This window comes from Beauveria bassiana, assembly GCF_000280675.1.
Source record: "Beauveria bassiana ARSEF 2860 unplaced genomic scaffold BBA_S00032, whole genome shotgun sequence".
Taxonomy (NCBI): Eukaryota; Fungi; Ascomycota; class Sordariomycetes; order Hypocreales; family Cordycipitaceae; genus Beauveria; species Beauveria bassiana.
In genome coordinates, this window is record NW_007930867.1 from 143,373 (window position 1) to 158,371 (window position 14,999).

Consider the following 14,999-nt stretch of genomic DNA (forward strand, 5'->3'; position numbering starts at 1 on the left):
TAATGAATTGATGTCTATTTCTTCATAGATTGATGCGTATTCTTGTTGTCGCTTTAGTTGGGCAGCTTTATTCTCTGCATCATCGCGAGGTATGTACGTACATAGCAGTAGCACGTAGGTACACATTGCAGGATTCGTTCTGGTAATCGCCAGGCGGCTTCCATAGCAAACGTCAGTCTGGTCAACGATAAGACTCCGCTTTCAGGGGAAGTCATCGAGTAGTAGCGGATTGTAAGAAAACCGAGCAGCCAACCTTGGCTAAATGGCCAATCGCAATCGTTCGCCTAACGGCAGAGGTGGTAATAAATGAAGTGCATCCTTCCCTCTTGCTGAGATGTTCCCGTCACCTTCGTACCGTGCAAAGTCATTGATAGGATAGGAAAAGAGAAGGCCTCAGCATCCCAGAGAAAATAGCCAAGATTTTCCCGGTCGTATCATCACTGGCCAAGATTCACATGGTTTGTTCTGCGTCATTCGACGCTGGCCTCAAAGGACTGGGTCTTGCCTAATCTCTTCATCACCAGCCAAATTGATGCGCGCTTTCTGTATCTACATGTGTAGGTTTCGCCTCAGAAGTCGGGGACAGGCTTGCCCTTGAATCCATCATCGGCTAGAAGGTCCATGGTTTGGTCGTAGCACTTCGTGTCGCCTGAGAATTTGTTGTTGAGAGATTCTTGCAACATGAAAATTGCAAACGCAGAAAGAGGGGAGTTGAAGTTCATGTAGGGATGTGCTAACTCTATTCGACCGCCAATTTTCCCAAGGATGACGTAACAGAACAAAAGTTTATTACCTACCTATTGTTATTAATAGCGTGAAAAGGCAGAAAAGACAGATAGATCGACCCAGTCGGGCCGTTCGAGACCGCAGATTCGTGTCATGTGGCTGAGAGGAACTGGCAGAGTTACACAAAGCTGGTGCTACTAAGAGCTAATGATGTTGAGTATTACAAAAAACACATCTGTGTATAGTGGCAAAAGCTGAAAGTTAAAAGTCGAAAAAAAAAGAAAAAAAAGAAAAGAAAGCATCCAGCCTGTCAAATTCTAAAAGTGCAAAACGCCATGGCTAAATGAGGCTTGATTGAGTCCCTCGCCACGCAGAAAATTATGACTAACAAAATTAGTGGCTGGTAAAAAAGCCCACTGCTCAACAGCTCGCTGCTACAAACCGCGACTCCTTGGCGATTATCTTTGCCAGTTCCTGAATACTGCTTGTTCCTCTCAACACCATGAGCGGAATATTGGCCTGCAAATATGCTCCCACCCAGTTTCGCAACTCTACAGCCACCAACGAATCTACTCCATAGCTGTCAAGACTCTGCGCCGAGCTGAGCGTCTCTACCGGACTAGCGATGAGCTTGCTGAGCTGCAGCAAGACAAGCTGGCATATATTTTCCAGCAATTTTTCGGCAGGGGCTGTACCGTCCAGCAGTCGAGGAATGTCGGCAAACTGCACGCTGCCTTGGCCTGTCTGGCTCACCAAGTCGTGGCGGACCAAGTGGGCAAACCGTCGATCAGTCAAGCTCTCGTCAGTGTCCCGGGCAAGCATGCCAATAGCACACACGCTGTCTTTGGCATGGCCGCTGCGAGGATGCATCACGGCGTAATTCAGCATCGCAAGCAAGTCCGACATGCTGATGGTACCTAGACCCTGTTTTCGCAGCGCCGCGGCCACTTGGGGGCTCTCGCTCACGAATCCCACGTCGCGGACAGAACCGATATTGATCGAGTAGGCAGACATGCCGGCTGCTGTGCGGTATCGGGCCAAAGCGTCTTGAAAGCTGCAGCCAGCGGCATAGTTGCATTGCCCTAGGTTGCCGCGCAGCGCAACGGCCGACGACAGGAAGATGAAAAAGTCGAGCTCGTTACCGAAGCATCGATGCAGATTGAGAGAGCCCGCGACTTTGGGAGCAATGGCTCCGCGCCACTCGCCCGCCGTCATTTCCTCAAAAACAGAGTCCTGAGAGTAGTTGGTCAGCGTCATGATTTCACTCGAACATACCGAAGATAGTCAGAGTGCGACCGATGCGCATGCACGATGTACTTACCTGGAGTACCATCGCGGAGTGAATCACACCTCGGATGGGTGGTAGGCCACAATCTGCAGCTGCTTTAGGCAGAGAGGCCACCTGTTCTTCGGCTGTCACATCACACTTCATCGCAACAACTTTGACGCCTAGAGCCTCCATGTGTCTAAGCAGCGTCTGGCCTTGCTTGTCTGAGCAGCCTGATCGGGAAGTACACAGAATGTTCTTTGCACCTCGACTTCCCATCCATGTGACTATCGCGCGCCCGAGACCTCCGAGGCCCCCGACCAACAGATATGTTGCGTCCGGCTTCAACTGTGCTTGGGTAGGCGCTGGTGGGTCGGCCTGTACTCAAACAACGATTAGTATCTTTCGAACATCGTGATGGCTCTCGGGTGGAATCTTGGAAAAGTCTGCTCACCTTGACTTTCTGGTCTTCTTCCACTCGAAGAACAATCTTGCCGGTATGTTTTCCAGCTTGAATCATACGAAACGCCGTCTCAATCTCCGTGATGGGCAGCGTGGTGAGTGTGACGGGTTGAATGGAACACGAAGCTGCAAGCTTGACAACGTCTTGCAGTAGACGTCTTGCAAGCGACCTCTTCACCTCCATGATCAAACTGAGATCGACATAGGCAAACGTGATGTTCTTGAGCAGAAAGCCCATGGACATGCGTGCATCATCCATAAGATCTTTGCGACCAATTTCGACAAACCGGCCAAATGGTGCGACAAGGTTACACGAGTGCCGAAACTGATCGCCGGCGAGCGAGTTCAGCACAACGTCGACTCCATAGCCGCCGGTATAGCGTTTGACTTTGTCATGAAAGGCAGGGGTTCGGCTAGAGAAGATGTGGTCGTCGGCAATGCCATATCTCTCACGAAGCAGCTCCCGTTTAGCACTATTACCCACGGTGGCGAAGATTTCTGCCCCTATATACTTAGCAAGCATGATGGCCGCTTGGCCGACAGCACCGGCTGCCGAGTGAATCAAAATCTTTTCTCCCTTTTCCAAGCGGCCCATATCCACAAGGGAGTAGTAAACAGTCGTCCACACTACAGGCAGTGCAGCGGCTTCTTCAAAGGACATGCTGTCTGGCACAATTTGGCAGCAGTCGCCATGTACCACGGGGTAGTTGGTATAAGATCGTGAGTACAGCGCACAAACACGATCGCCAGCCTTGAAGCGGTCACGCATGTTGGAACCAACTTCAACAACGACTCCGCTGCAATCGTTGCGCATCTCATTGATACCTTCCAATTGACCAGCGGCGATGAGAACGTCCTTGAAGTTGATGCTTGCGGCGCGCAGCTCCAGCATCACCTCGTCAGGACCGAGCTTGGTCGCTTTTGTATCATCCTTCCACCGGATACTTTCCAAAAGCCCTGGTACGCGAAGCTCTGCCGACATTGGACGCCGCTTGTCCAAAAATGGGGACAGCTCGGGTGGTGCCCGATGCCTGCTGCGGTGTATGTAGTCGCTCATCTTGTCGTTTGAGACGAGTCGGGAGACGAAGAGCTGTCCATCGATTTCTCGAAACTCATTGTCAAGCTCAACGCGGCCTTGAAGGCCAAGGCCCAACTTTATGGAGCGCGTGAGCGGGGGAAGGACGCTCGCCAGCCTCTTCATCATAAAAGAGCGCGGTGCACTGATATCCAATGTGATGATGCGTAATCTGGGAAGCTCCAGACGCAAACAACGTGCGAAACCAAGCCAGATTCCTCCGCTGATAAAATCGGAGCCAAAGGAGCTGCCACAGCCAACGAGCAGCACAGCGCGCGCATTGAGAATCGAGTGCTTAAACCTCTCCCATACAGATCCATCAAGATCCTTACACAAAGATCTGGCCACCTCTGGCAGCATGATAACAATATTGCCATGCGACGGGACATCTGAAAGACAGCGAATTGAGATTTGAGCATTGGAAAATTCCTCACTCACGGCAGTAGTCTTTAGGACTGCCTCATCGCCAAACTCGAGTGCGCTGAACTCGGTTGTAACCACGTCAATGGGGGGTAGCTCAGCTTCAGCCGAGTCCCATGGCGCACTGGCTATGAAGACACTCATTGTGCCGCCCTCCTCTTCTGGATAATCCTCGAACCACAGCTCTGCAGAAGAAAACTTGGCGTGCGTCAACCGCGTTATCCATTCTGAGCGTGGTATTAGAGGAGACAATTGACGACCTTCGTCGTAGCCTGCCCACCAGCCCTTGAAGACACCAAATAACAGATTATAATGCGGAGTCGGTACAGTCAGCTCCATCAGCATAAACTTGCCGCCCGGCTTCAGCAACTTCTTGATGTTTGCGAGGACCGAGTCGATACGTCGGGTCGCGTGAATGACGTTGCTCGCGATGACGAGATCATAGCCACCCTCTTGGAATCCCTGCTCCAGTGGACAGCGCTCTATATCCAGTATGTCGAATTTAACTGCGTCGGCAAAGCTACCAAGACGTTCTTTTGCTGGCTCAAAAAAGGCAGGAGACAGATCCGTGAAAGTGTAGCTATGAGCATTGGTACTGCCTCGACCGTTCAGAGCCTGAATGGCCGGCAACGTTGCCGATGCTGTACCTGCACCAACCTCGAGCACTCTGAGACCTGGCGTCTGCTGCCCCAGTGCATGGCAGTATTCCATCATCTGGGCCATGCACCGTTTACAGCGCTCAGTGGTGTATAGTTGTCCCAAAAGGCCATCTGGCGTTAGAAGAGCGAGGGGATCTGTCTTCTCGACGAGAATGTCTGCCAAGTGCGGTCCAAGTCTCTTGACGCCTTCAGAAAAGGCCCATATTCCAGGGCTGGCGGAGGCTTGTCGGAGAGACTGATTGTCAAGTGACGTATTTGCGTAGCTCTTCATCCACTCGAAAAAATGTCGACGGGGTCCGTCTGGGACACGGTCCGGATCTACCTCTTTGACTGCTCTTTGAATAAAGTGCAGAGTAAGAGCGTCGAGTCCACGGTTATCCTCTAGTGAGCTGGCAGGGGCGACGACAGATTTGCATATCCGATTGCGATGGTCAGGCGTCCAGGCGTCAACGTAAGTAACCCAGTCCTGGCTGTGGCAGATGTCGCCAATGACTTCGTTCAGGCCTGTATCTCCTGGGAGAGTTGCTGTGTGTACACCTTTGGCGGCGACAATGACTGCTTGACTGGGATTGCCACACCTTTCCTGAATGACAACATCATAGGTCGAGGTGTCTTGGCTGAGCTTGGACGTGCTCACGAGCTCACTGTTTGAATATGGCGCTCTGTTGAAGATCCGCATTTGCTCAATAAAATTGGGAACGAATGTCGACGTGGCACCTCGCTCAAGCACAAGAACTGCAGAAATTCCATGGAACAGACAAGAATCCAGCACGGTTGGGTGAAGGATATCTCCCATGCCTCCGACATCGACATCCGAAATGGTCTTGCGAGCGACCGCTACGACCGCGTCGCGACTAGTACGGATGCTCGAGACGTTGTCAAAGGGATGCTGCCAGTCAAGACCAATTTCGCGGCCCAGGTGATACAACTTTTGAGGAGTCACCTCATGGGTGCATGCTGCGCCAGCATCAACTGTGTCTTTGACATCCGCTGCTATGTCGTCGACGTCGGCGGCCTGTGTCTCGGCATGGACCAAGCCTCTGCAGTGCTCGGTCCAGACGCTTTCAGGTGTCACGGTAAAGATGCGAAACTCACTCCAGACGGTCGAGGAGCTTTTTGCCGTGTGGGATTCAGGGCGCAGGGTCAAGGTTATCTCGACATCCGGGCCATCGGCGGGCAGAACTAGGGCTCTGCTGATGCTGACGTTACGAAGCAAGAGGCTGTGTACTTTGACCAATGGACTGGTCGCGTGCATGTGCTGACGCATAGCCTGCACTGCCATTGTTATGAAGCCAGCCCCCGGAAACACAATCTGCCCTTGAACCAAGTGGTTCTTCAGCCAAGGAGTCTGTTTGAGGCTGATGAATTGGCGCCATCGCGGCTCTACACGGTTTGTATCGTGCGAGAAGTTGCCGAGAAGCTCGTGAGGCGCATGCTTGCGATGTCTGTAATCTTTGGAGATTCTTGTCTCGTGCCAGAAGCTGCGTTCATGGTCAAACGGATATGGAGGGAGGTCAACAAGTAGCATGGGCACGTCATTGTCACTGAGCCCATTGCTGGTATTCAGATCAACTGTCGCCGTGCAGACATGCAGGGCGCCCAGACATTCCAGCCACGATTGCTGCGCATCCTTGCCCTTCTTGAGAACACTTGTGTATGCAATCTTTGCATCGCTTGCCTTCAAGGCCTTGATCGTTTGCTTGACTGCTCCTCCAAGTTGGGAGTGTGGACCAACCTCTATAACCATGTCAAGTGCTTTGCCGTTGTACTTTTGCTCGCACATCTCACGAAGAGCCTGTGAGAAAAGAACTGGACTGAGCAGATTCGTAGCCCAGTACGCCCCGTCAAGCGGCGTCTCCTGGTTGTTTTCCTTTCCAGTGACACTGCTGAATATCCGCGGCGCGTAGATGGAAGTGGCTTTCTTGGGAGAGAGTTTCTTCTGTAGCGACAGTGTATATTCTTTGACCATGGCCTCCATTTGATGAGAATGGTAGGCGGCGCCATTTGTTGGAAGCATTCGATTGAATGTGCCTTCTGCAACGAGGAGCGCCCTCAATTCGTTGACAGCGGCGGAATCACCAGAAACGGTTACGCTATTGGGGCTGTTGAAGCAAGCAACTCTCATTCGTCCGTGAGTATCATCAATCTCAGTGATTCGTTGGCTCACCACGTCTGCATCTGCACCGACGGCAAGCATCGCGCCGTCACATTCCGGATTGCCGACAACCAGCGAGCTTGTCAGCGAACCGCGGTAATATGACGCGGTCATGGCATCCTCAAAAGATATGGCTTCAGCAGCATACGCCGCCGCAATCTCTCCACTAGAGTGTCCGACCACTGCACTGACGGAAATGTTGAGCTCAAACAGCAAATCAACCAAGGCAAGCTGTATCGCCGTTGTGAGCGGCTGCGACAGCGCAGGTTCGTTTATGCGCGTCGTCGCCTGAGGCTTGCAAAGCTCTTTTCGTAGGTTCCATCCGCTACCGAGTTCAAGAAGATGCTGACAAGCTTTGTCAATAGATTGAGAAAAGGTTGCAGAGCTAGACAACAGCTCGCGACCCATCTCGGCATACTGGGACCCTTGGCCACTGAAAACCAGACCGATGCGGGCATCGTGCTTTCTGTCTTGACGCGCAATCGGTGAAGAAGCTGCCAAGATGAGCTGCTCAATCAAGGCATCCATGTCTTGCGCGACTAGGGCCAGCCGGTATGGATGAATAGACTTCTTTCTAAGGGTAAATGCAAGTCGAGCCAGAACCTCTGACGTATCAGTCTTTTGCGAGGCTGCGCGTTTAGCGAGATACTTGGCCAATCCTGCACAGATCCTCTGGCATGCCTTTTCACTGGCTGCACTGATGAAAAAGATTCGTTGCGTGGAGTTGTGCCGCCCAAGACCGGACAGAGCACAGAATGCATCGGCAGCGGCGTCTACAACAACATGAGCATTGGTCCCGCCGTATCCGAAACTGAGAGGGTTTTTATTAGCACAATGATCTGTCAGGTTTCTGAAGCAAGGCCTGCTTGCAGATATTCACACACCTGTTGACTGATATTCTCCGCAGCGTCCGGCGTTCCAGCTGAGTTGGGACCTGCAATCAGGTCTGTCAGTACAGTTTCGGAAAGTGATTTCGGAAGTCTACTTACACGTAGGCCTCTTTCTTCTAGTCGAAGGTCGGAATTGGAGAATTCATAGTTTGCTTGCGGTGGTATAACGCCATGCTCCAGCATGAGCACAGCCTTGATCAACCCAGCTAACCCGGCAGCACTTTCAGTGTGCCCAATGTTCGCTTTTATAGATCCTATCGGGAGTAAAGTTCCGGGATCATTCCCACGTGCAAGTGCTGCGGCAATGGCGCCGGCTTCCTTGGGATCGCCAACCTTGGTCCCTGTGCCGTGCGCCTCTACATAGTCGGCGCGGAGGTCGAGCATGGCGTCTCGGTAAGCTTTCAGAATGGCTTCCTCTTGCGCTTTGGGGCAAGGAACTGTAATGCCCGCCGTCCGACCGTCCTGGTTCAAGACCGAGTTTCGAATCACGGCTCGGATCTGGTTGCCGTCGCGCAATGCAGCCGAGAGCGGTTTCAGCATGACGGCAGTGCATCCCTCACCTCTGCCGTATCCATTGGCGCGCGAGTCAAAAGCAAAAGACCGGCCTTCATTGGAAAACATTTTCAGCTTGCTTTGGTAAACGAAACGCTGGGGATCCAACATTAGGTTCACGCCGCCAACGAAACATTGCGAGGTCTCGCCGCTCCGCAGGCTTTGCACGGCTTGGTGCAGGGCAACGAGGCCGGAAGAGCAACCTGTATCTACAGTGAAGCTTGGCCCGTGCAAGTTGAAGAAGTAAGATATACGATTTGAGGAAATGGCCGGACCAGTGCCGGTAGTGAGGTACAGTGGCGGGGCATCAATGTCGCGTGTTTGTATCTCGTGATAATCGTTGGCCCATTGGCCCACGTAGACGCCAGTGTTTGAGCCCCATAGCGAGTCGATGCTAAAGCCTGCGTTCTCGAAGCATTCGTAGGCGATTTCGAGAAGTAGGCGGTGCTGAGGATCTATGGCCTGGTTTAAATTAGGCGAGTCCTTGGAAACTGCATGCAGGCCTGTGTGCAACCTCTAGGAGCAGAGTAGCTCACCTTTGCTTCCACCGCGTGGATGCCGAAAAAAGCAGCGTCAAATGCTGCCACGTCTTCTTTGAGGAAATGTCCACCACAGGTATTGGTCTTTGAGTAAAGTGCTGAGTTAGCTTGTGCATCCAGTGCAAGCAATCGATGTAGCCGGGGGGGGGGTCTTACCATGCCAAACTTGTCTGCAGATGGGTTTTGAAACGCCTTCATGTTGAAACGGTTACCAGGTCCTGGTGTCCATGCCGTTCGACCAGAAGTGAGCATTTCCCAAAGGCTACAAGGGTCTTGCGCACTTCCCGACAGTCGACAACTCATCCCAATGACTGCAATGGGTTCGGGAGGTGTGCTGCTCAGTTCGGAGCATGTTGCGCCACACTCCATCTCCTCCCATGATGATGGGGAGTTGTCCGTGTCTGGCATTTTTGCAGTTTCTCAAAGTAAACTTGCAGTGAAAGTAGGTATAATGTTACAATTCGCTCAGTCTATGTGGGCGAGATGTGATGTACATTCATTTTACCGTGTAAGTAAAATCGAGAAGCGAGCTGTTTAGATAGTCTTCCTTTGAGAAAAACGTTTCTTTAATTAGTCATGGATACGACTGAAGCACACATACCAGACATATGTTTGTCTTGGATCTGAAAATGCACAACAGACCTTCGGGACGCATTGCTCCGTCAACTCACCTGTTTCGGTAAAAGTCTAGATTCCGGTACTCGCTGCACAATGGAGCGGAGCAACAATGCATGACACGCATGATATTGAGACATGATGCCACCTTTGAGCGGGACGCAGCCACCGAGCCTCGTACCATCATGGGTTGGAGGCAGCTGCAGGTGACTGGGGCAAATGGAAATATGATGAGAGAATGACAGGAAATGACGATGATTGTCGTCCATATTGGAAGAATCAAACGCAAAAAAGACTCGTAGAAAACTTTCATCAACTCCTCTTTGATGGCTGACAATAGTTCAATTTGCTTGGGTCTCTGGCGACGAGGGAGGTTGATGAATGACAAGATGACGACTAATAGTTTACAGCTACGACACGACAGTGGATTAATCCACAAAATTAATGTATCAAGAATATGCTGGGTACGGTACAATTTCTAGGTTAATCTATCGCGGCAACATGGGGCGGGTAAACTTTGTATAAAGTGAAGAAATAATGTACTGAGTGAGGTAGATGCTTGCTGACCGAGGTTAGCCTTATCCCCCAAGTAACGGCTGTCTTTTCGGGTTTGGGGGTCAAGGACGGCGGCGTAGTGTGCTAGCGAGAGATCAACCGAGTTTGTTACTTTTTGGGCGTGAAAGCGAGCACATGTAAAAGTCACAGTATATCCGTACTCTGTGTGGGTGTTGAACAAGGTTATGTCAAGATGGTATACCACAAGGATGCCCTGCTCGTGGCTGACAGCGGGATCCTGGGTAGGTTTCATTATCACGTTGGCTTACGGGGATCAGTGGACCTTTGTTAACCGCCTCCCAGACTCGTTGCTTTGTCTGTCGGAAACGAGATCCGGCCCGCATGACTGATACCACGCCCCGGAGTAGATGTAGTGGCCTGACATACCTTTTGGCAACTGGCATCGCTTATTCGCTTTTCATGTTGAAATTAATTAAGGGGGCTTTATGGATTTAGCTGGGCGTTTTTCTGCTCACCCAAAAAAGCCACTTGAGCGGTTTTGGACCTGCAGGTCTCGTCGTCGCCGCTCTCAGCTCCCTTTGCGGCCTCGGTCAACGTCGGCCTTGGGCTCACTTACAACGGCACGTCGTACGAGGTCAGTATCGCGCGGCTCTTCTGTTATAGGGTACTTTTAGCCTTTTCATTCAGCCTTTATTCAGCCTTTCTCAGCCTTTCTCAGCCTTTCATTCAGCCTTTCCTTACGTTGATAGTCCCCCTCAACATATTCTGTCCAAGGTACCTTTTCTCGGGCTCATTGTGTGACATTTGACAACTTACCATGGAATCTACGTCTGTGAAGCTGAGCGTTCCTCTTGGGGAGGAAGTCATTCAACTGTCTACCCTGGACCAACAAGCACAACGAGCCTATGCCAATCTTGTGCTCGTTTTCAAACTGAGCCAAAACGCCAGTGTCCAAGATGTCCTGCAAGGCTTGAAACTTGGTTTGGGAGCTGCATTGACCGAGTTGCCGGACTTTGCTTCCCTCGTTGTACCGTTACCAGGTTCAAAGAGAAATGAGCTGCAACTTCAACTTGGGCCTGACTCTGCCGTGCCACTCAAGATTGTCGAGCATGCTGTCTTGGTCAACTACGCTGAGAACCACTCGGCCATGCGACAAAACGGTTGTACATCTGATTTAGCCAGAGATGAGTTTTCTTTGGCAAGCGTTCCCACGGAAGCGTTGTTCATCCAGCAACCTGCTGCTGAGTTGGCCTGTGCGAAAGAGCTCCCAGCCCTTGTTGCGCAAGCCAACGTGGTTAATGGAGGGCTCATACTGGGTCTCTCCTGGCACCACACTGTCAGCGATGCGAGGGGGATAAACACGCTGCTGTCGTCGTGGGCTCGGTACACCAAGATGTGGGCGACTCAGGGGACGATTGGCTCAGCTACCGCGGCACCAGAGCCGACCAGAGACCGCTGGCGACTGATTGGCGGTCCGCGCAATGTCAGTGTCGACCAGTTCAGCGACTACCAGATCAACTCGGCTGTACGGGCTCCTTTGTCACCCACCGCAGTCCATCTCTTGGACCGACCAAACACCACAACCGCCGCGGCCAAGCTCAGCACCTGGTATTTTGGCAAAAAAGCACTGCAGGCTCTAACCACTGCCCTGGGAAGCGTTGTTGCCGATGGGAGTGACGCTGTGCATTTTACCAACAGCGAAGCTGTCTCGGCTCTCGTCTGGAAGCACTTGAGTCTGGCTCGGCTTTTGCACCAGGCGCAGGAGCAGGAGCAGGAGCAGGCGCACGACACGTCGCTCTTTTCAACGCGAATCGACTATCGCGGGCGTGTGAAGCCAGCCTTTTCCGGCGCATACATTGGCAACATTAACGAGCCAAACGCGCGGGCTCGCATGCGCCTTGTCGACGTCTGCGCGCCTTCTAGCCCCGAGTCGCTGGCCATGCTGGCCATCAAGATTCGCGAAGCGGTCGCATCCATGGATGGAAAGGCAATGCGCGAGTTTGTGGGACTGATTGAAGGGTTACCGGCTGTTACTGATTTGGCATGGGATTTCGATACCCTTCCCGGCCCTGATCTAGTCGTGACAGACATGTCTGGACTGGACACGCTTCAACAAGACTGGGGCGGTGCCCTGGGCCGACCGATTTGCATTCGCTCCGGTTCACGCGAAAAGGGCGTTGCCTATTTCCTCCCGCAGGATACAGAGGGGGGTTTCGAAGTACAGTTGCAGTGCACAGATGATGCTCTTGCTAGACTCCAAAGTGACAGCCTATTTACTGAATATGCCGAATTCCGCTGCTGAACCCTAGATACCTATGGCTGGCTCATGATTAGTAAATAGCAGACCATAGGAATAATAGTATTGTTATTTAGTACCTCGTATTTGGTGGAGCTACCCTGCGAGTTCCAAGTACCAACCAAGGTCGTGCCCCGAACAAAAAACTCCTATGAGAATAGCACTGTTTTTTTTCTTCTTTTGATAAGCTTTCTCCAACGATCATTCTGCGTTGATGATTGTTGAAAAAAAAAAACAAAAAAAACAAAAAAAAAAAACAAAAGCCGCTACTAAATTGGGTTGGCCACAGCTGCGAGGACTAAGAACAGACACTAAGCAAAGAGTAGGTATGGTTTAACTACTCATTCATTGTACTTGTCCTTGACCAGTACTGAGCAAGGTAGTGAATTAGAGTATCCATAGCACTGTAATTAGCAGTGTTTAGTGAGTCAAGACATTATTCAGGGTCGAAGCTGGCTTATATCATTAAAATGTAGATTTTGACACCGTAATTAGAGCAAATCTGTCTATTCTTAATCCTATACTTTTTATAACAAGAAAAACAGTTTCTCAGACTGATGCCACTTGAGCCCTCAACAACTTTTTTAAAATCTTCCCGCTCTGGCTTTTGGGAATCTCCGCAACAAGTTCAATTCTATCGCCCAACCAGTGAGTCTCGTGAAGTTTACTTTCCACATGTTCATTGATACTCTCTTGTAAATCATCTGCAGACAAATCGGTCATGACAGATGCTGAGCGTACCACAAACGCCATGGCTCGCTCTCCCGCAAGCTCGTCGGGAACACCAATCACGGCCACGTCCGCGACAGCGGGATGCGTCATCAGCACCGTCTCAACGTCGGCTGGAATAACTTGCATACCCTAGAGTCATCGTTGGTCAGCGCCAACTCGGGAGCTTCTTTAATGTGGTGCCACTCACCTTGACCTTGATCATATCCTTGATTCGATCTCGAATGAAGAGGTGTTCTAGGCCGTTGGGGCTGACTTGAATGGCTCCCATGTCCCCAGTACGAAGCCAGCCATCGTCGTCAAAAGCCTCGTCAGTCGACTCTTGGTCTCCCAAGTACCCAAGAAACATGTTTGGAGCTTTGTAATACACTTCTCCGCTTTCATCATAGGTTTCTACATCTTTTCCATTGGCATCGACCAGTCGCAACAAACATCCCGGCAGCAAAGATCCGCTCGATCCGTACCAGACGTCGTGCATACTACTCAGAGTAACGACAATGGAAGTTTCGGTGAGACCTATGCGATGGTGTACTTGTCAGCTTTTTTTTCTAAACTACACATGATAACAAAGTAAAAGGTAGAAATCAGTTACTGTACCCCAGGCGTGAAGAAACTCCCAACGTGGCTGGAGCAGCTTTAGCCTGCCGGCTACGGTCGGATCCAGCGCCGCTGCACCGGTCACTACCGAGGAAACAGACGAAAGGTCAAAGGGCTCCATAAGGAAAGAATTTGCAACGAGAGCGGCTAGAATAGGTGGCACCTAGAGAGGAGAAGTAAAAAGGGTTAGTCTTGCAGCTCCGTTGGTGGAACTATGGGATGCAGAGCGTAGGAAACACTTACCAAGTATAGCCTATTGACTTGATGGGTCGCTACAGAGCCAAGCATGAGTTGCATGTCGAAGCGAGGAAACACAATGTGTTGTTCAGCACGTAAAACACCGAGATGGCCGATGAGAATCCCATAACTATGACTGAAGGGAATGGCGGCTGCTACGGTCTGGCCGCAGCTGTCGTTAGCAAAGCCTTCGAACGCCACCATTTGAAGGAGATTGGTGATGAGGCCGTAGTGGGTTAGCATAGCAAGTTTCTTTTCGTCGCTCGTTAGCACATATCAGGTCGTTGCATTTTCATCCAGCAGGAACAGGGTAACAATACCTGTCGTCCAGAGGTACCACTAGTAGAGCACAGAAATGCTACCTGGGATTTGCCCTGTCCAGCTGGCCATCTCAGCGGCTCTAGATGGGGAAGCTGTGAGCCTTGGTCTATCAAATCTTCCAATGATTTGAGGCGAGTAGAATGAACAAGGTCCGACTCATCCGTGTAAGTGCTGGGCAGTGTCAGTCTATAGACCCTCTCTGTTGGTATATGCAACTCTGTGGCTGCTTCCAAGCAAGCGGACACAAGACCCGAGCAAGTAAAAATTGTCGTGCAACGTGCAGTGGTCATATGGATTTTTATCTCCTCTGGAGTGCAAGTCGAATGGAGAGGCATACATATGCCGTTCAGCCGATGGATGGCCCAGCAAAGTAAGAAGTAATCAGTCTAGTACATGAGGTGTCAGCTAGTGTTCAAGTACAACTTAGTCTCAGAGAGTATAGCAGCGCAATTGAAAAAGACAAATGTGATACCCGCAACACAACTCACAGTGTTTAGAGAATAGATGGCAACCACCTTGTCCCAGGGTGATCCGACATTTGGAGACCAGTCGAGATCCTTGGCCAGCCCTCGCGCAAGAGAGTCAACTCTGGGCTTTAGCATCTCCATGGTGTAGACATGACCGGATATGGCGTCTACAAAGGGCGCGTCCTTTTTCGGCGTGACATGGTTCGAGAGAACAAAGTCCCCGACGGTAGTCTGATCGGGCGCGCTCTGGTCCAAAGACGGCACCCATGCTGGCGATGAGAAGACCATTCTGTTGGGCTCAAGTCTGACTCTATGCTAGATGGCAATAGAAACTCGGCTTGATACAAAAGTCGAGTCGAATACTGAAAAGAGAAAACAGCAGCTGATGAGCATGAGAGTAACAAAAAAAAAGGCTGTTGTGTAAACCGGAATATGTCTCCGCGCCGGCAGACTATGCCATCCAGCATAACTCGCAT

At 51.1% G+C, this 14,999-nt stretch overlaps 3 protein-coding genes across 3 annotated transcripts; 1 reads left to right on the forward strand and 2 right to left on the reverse strand.

Annotated features, from left to right (window-relative positions):
• Positions 1-1,146: 1,146 nt before the first annotated feature.
• Positions 1,147-9,153, reverse strand: BBA_08219 (polyketide synthase, putative; the record flags this gene model as incomplete). The annotated part of the gene is made up of 7 exons (XM_008603316.1): positions 1,147-1,959; positions 2,048-2,371; positions 2,448-7,575; positions 7,649-7,698; positions 7,754-8,668; positions 8,743-8,829; positions 8,902-9,153. 7 exons carry the CDS (start codon positions 9,151-9,153, stop codon positions 1,147-1,149), a joined length of 7,569 nt encoding a protein of 2,522 aa, XP_008601538.1.
• A 1,540-nt stretch (positions 9,154-10,693) lies between these two features.
• BBA_08220 (trichothecene 3-O-acetyltransferase) lies at positions 10,694-12,178 on the forward strand (the record flags this gene model as incomplete). The annotated part of the gene is made up of 1 exon (XM_008603317.1): positions 10,694-12,178. One exon carries the CDS (start codon positions 10,694-10,696, stop codon positions 12,176-12,178), a length of 1,485 nt encoding a protein of 494 aa, XP_008601539.1.
• A 335-nt stretch (positions 12,179-12,513) lies between these two features.
• Positions 12,514-14,811, reverse strand: BBA_08221 (4-coumarate-CoA ligase; the record flags this gene model as incomplete). The annotated part of the gene is made up of 7 exons (XM_008603318.1): positions 12,514-12,576; positions 12,914-13,033; positions 13,092-13,417; positions 13,499-13,661; positions 13,742-13,987; positions 14,056-14,442; positions 14,545-14,811. The coding sequence occupies 7 exons, from the start codon at positions 14,809-14,811 to the stop codon at positions 12,514-12,516; spliced, it is 1,572 nt and encodes a 523-aa protein (XP_008601540.1).
• Positions 14,812-14,999: the final 188 nt, after the last annotated feature.